General features: G+C 50.7%; 1 protein-coding gene across 1 annotated transcript; it reads right to left on the bottom strand.

The window, feature by feature from the left end:
- Positions 1-317: 317 nt before the first annotated feature.
- On the bottom strand, positions 318-1,334 carry LOC131408706 (olfactory receptor 51D1). The gene has a single exon (XM_058545755.1). It carries the CDS (start codon positions 1,332-1,334, stop codon positions 318-320), a length of 1,017 nt encoding a protein of 338 aa, XP_058401738.1.
- Between the last annotated feature and the right edge of the window lie 2,383 nt (positions 1,335-3,717).

The raw sequence follows: 3,717 nt of genomic DNA, 5'->3' as shown, positions 1-3,717 counted from the left end.
TGGAATGAATCATGAACTGTGGCATTCAGAGCCTTCTCATGTCAAAACTACATGTATTTTCTAGTTGGGAGAGGGGAATAAGGCAAGGCCACCATAGCAGAAAGACTAGGGTGATCATTCTCCAGCATGGCGTGTGCAAACTGGGTCATAAGTTCTTCCATACTGACACATTCTTGGAGACAGAAACCCAAGTTCTATTTAGATAACTGGGAGCAGACAGCCCAGTGGGTTGGATGTTCCAATCACCAAGACATTCAACAGGACCCTAATCCTGCCATCTTTGGTAGGGATTGAGAACACTGGGGAGGTTATCTTCCTTACCTGCTATGCTGTGAGAACATATGGAGGACCCGTGAACGGATCTCCTTGGTTCTGGCTCCATAGACAATAGGGTTAACCACAGGTGGTAGTAATAGATAAATATTAGCCATAATCACATGGAGTAGGGAGGTAGGGCCACTCAGCCTGTGCACCACTGAGAGCCCAATGAGGGGCACATAGAAGACCAACACAGCACAGAGATGGGAGATGCAAGTATTGAAAGCCTTGAGTGCTGCCCCCTGAGAGGACAGCTCCAACACAACCCTCAGGATGAGGATGTAGGAGAAACCAACGAAGAGGGAGTCGACACCCATGACTGAAAGGATGACGAAAAGTCCATACACTACATTGACCGTGGTGTCAGTACAGGAGAGCTTCATAATGTCTTGGTGCAGACAGAAGGAGTGTTTGACAGTATGTGTTTGGCAGTATGACAATCGCTTCAGGATGAAGGGCAGTGGGAAGAAGAATATAAATCCCCTGGTCAAGGCAGCTAGTCCGATCTTGGCAACAGTAGGCCCTGTGAGCACAGAAGCATGCCGTAACGGGTGGCAGATGGCCACAAATCGGTCAAAAGCCATGGCCAGCAGGATAGCTGACTCCATGGCTGACAGAGCATGGATAAGGAACATCTGGGCCAGACAAACATTGAACTCAATCTCCTGGATGCCGGTCAGGAAGAGGCTGGCCATCTTGGGCATGGTGACGGAGGAGAGGACTAGATCAATGGTGGAAAGCATGGCCAGCAAGATGTACACAGGCTCATGCAGGCGCCTTTCCACGCGGATGATGAGGACAATGGCCAAGTTGCCCAGTGTGGCCAGGACATACATAAAACACAGTGGGAAAGCCAGCCAGAAGTGTACATCAGGCCCCAGGCCAGGGATGCCCACCAGCAGGAAGTATGCTGGGTGGACTAGAGTTCTATTTGGAGTGGCCATGACAGGAACCAAGAGCTGAGGCTTCTGCATCCCAAGTCCAGAGTCTATGAAAGGAAAAACAAGAAACATCATTCAGTCATGGCTCAGAGGAGAGAAAGGACTTGTCAGGAAAGGGCACTGGAATAGTGACAGCAGCAAACAGAAAGACTAAGTACTTCTAGTAATTCTGAACTCCAGCCTCTTTATGCCCTAATTCTCCATATACACACTTCCCAGCAAGTCACATTAATCTCAGTGTGTGAAGGCCCATGCAGAAAACACGTGCAACAGCCCTTCATTTCCACAGCTGATGGCGCTGACCAGAGACGCTGCTCTTGGCCACTTCCTCAACAGAACTGACAGGCTTGCACAGGACCTTTCACACTGACCCCAGCTCTTCTAGTGCACGTCAGGGTTAGGGGCTGGTTTGGGTCCAGAGTTTGAGGCTCAGTCTGTGGTTGCCATTAAGATGCACTCTAATCTTATTTAGGGCAGGAAGCAGGGGTTCAGTCTGAAACTGGATTTCAAGAGACAGGTTTGTGTTTAGGCCTGAGTAGCATTTCTCAAACTTTCCTGATAGAATCATCTGAAGCAGTTATTGAAAACACCAGGTCCCACTCCAGGCCTAGAGAATCAGAATTTCCAGGAGAGGGGTCCAGAAATCCAGTTAAAGAACAGTAAGTCCCTTCTCCCTAGGTGATTTTTTTTTTAATCAGAGAAATTTGGGAAAAGCTGTTCTGGTGTTCTGGGAGGTGGGGAGATGGAGATGAAGAAAGACTATCATTTCCAGCCCCCCACAAAGAAGAGAAGAGAATCTTTCATCAGGATCACCTGAAGGCCCACATGAGCGTCAGTCCCAGATTATGCTTAGCTGGGCTGTGACCTAGAAACCAGATGCGGCTGAGACATGGAAAGAAAATTAGTCCATGCTGCTGCGGGTGCTACCCAGTGTCCATAGGACCTCCTCCTTCCTCCACTATTCTCCCTGGTGACCACTTAACACTCCAGGCTCAACTTCCCTGCCCCACACAGACCACTCTGTTCTAAGCCTCTGTCCTGAGATCCAGACCCATATAACCTGCCACCTCTTCATATTTCTACTTGGATAGCCTGTGGGCCTCACACTCATCTTGTCCCAAACAGGACCCCTCTGAACGGTACCACTCAGTCAGCCAAGTCAGCCAAGTCAGGGCAGCTAGTCCCACCTTGATTGCTCCGCGCTTTCATCTCCATGCTTGACTGTTTTTCCAATGAACATTTTATAGCCTTTGCTCTTATTTAAAACACCTTCCCTCCCTCCCAACCTCATTATAGCATCCTCTCTGCTCTGATTATGAAAAGAGCTTCCTAACTCACCTCCCTGCCTCCAAACCCAGATATTTCAATCCACCTTCCACATTGCTGCCATCTAAACGCAAAACGGGACATGTCAGGCTCCTGCTTATCTAGTTACCGGTGACTCCCACAGCGTTCAAGATAAAGTTGGAACTCCATAGTCTGCATTCAAAGCCCCTCACAGCGTGGTTCCAACTTAACTTTCCAGCCCAGCTTCTCAGTTTCCCTCTTCATTACCAATCACCACGACCACCATCACACACACAAGTTTTTTCCCCTGGGTAAATTAATTCCCCTTGCCTTGTTTTTTCAGTGAAAGGTAGGAGGCTGGAACTGGGGAGTCCTTCCTGGCACAAGCGATAGACAAAGTTTGGAATGGGCCTCACAGTGGTTTGAAGAAATTCCTATTTTGGTAGGTCACTGAACAAGGTCTGGGATCATGGAAGTGTGCGCGCTGGCAGACATCTCCAAGCAACCAGGCTGCCTGAGCAAAGGCTCAGTCTTCCAGAACGCGCCCTCCCTGCCCATATCTGCGCGGACTTCCCAGGGCCTAGGCAAGACTCCCCTCCCCTCCTCTCCCCTCCCCTCCCCTCCCTGAACTGAGCCTGGCGCACTCACTAACAATGCCTCCGCTCAAGGCCGCCGCCCATATATAGCTTCTCTGGGGGCTCTAGGGAGTGTGAGGGATGATGAAGAGTGAACTACTCCGGGCTCCCTGGGAGCTCCGCTCCGCTCAGGCGCCCAAGGAAAGCTGAACCCTGACTCCTACCCAGAGGGGCAGCGCTTTGTTACTATTCTAAGACTAGCTCAGGAGACTAGAGGGAAGCGGGAGGGAGTGTAGAGGGGTGGAGAAGAGAAGAGGGACGACCGGCGCTGGAAGAAAGAAGCTCTTGGAATGGAGGCGTGGGCGCTCCCCGGAAAGCACACAGACACGGATTCTCTTGCCCACGCTCAGAACGCACTATCCAAAGGGACCCAGAGCTGTGCTCAGTAACCACCTCTCGCTTCTTGATGCTTCCCCCTTGTGGTCACGTAGGGAAGTTGCAGCCTTGTGGCATCTTGGGCAAGGGCCCTGAGGATGATGCCTCAAGGACCAAGGACCTAACTGACCTTGTATCTGAGCTCCTTCCACTGCACCACG

The sequence above is a fragment of the Diceros bicornis genome, chromosome 7 (assembly GCF_020826845.1).
Source record: "Diceros bicornis minor isolate mBicDic1 chromosome 7, mDicBic1.mat.cur, whole genome shotgun sequence".
In the NCBI taxonomy this organism is placed as follows: Eukaryota; Metazoa; Chordata; class Mammalia; order Perissodactyla; family Rhinocerotidae; genus Diceros; species Diceros bicornis.
The sequence above is the reverse complement of the archived record's forward strand: the minus strand, read 5'-3'. Positions and strand labels throughout refer to the sequence as shown.

What these genes read in the sequence shown, in the direction of transcription:
- LOC131408706 (XM_058545755.1), bottom strand. Translation starts at nt 1,334, where the DNA reads ATGATGTTTCTTGTTTTTCCTTTCATAGACTCTGGACTTGGGATGCAG.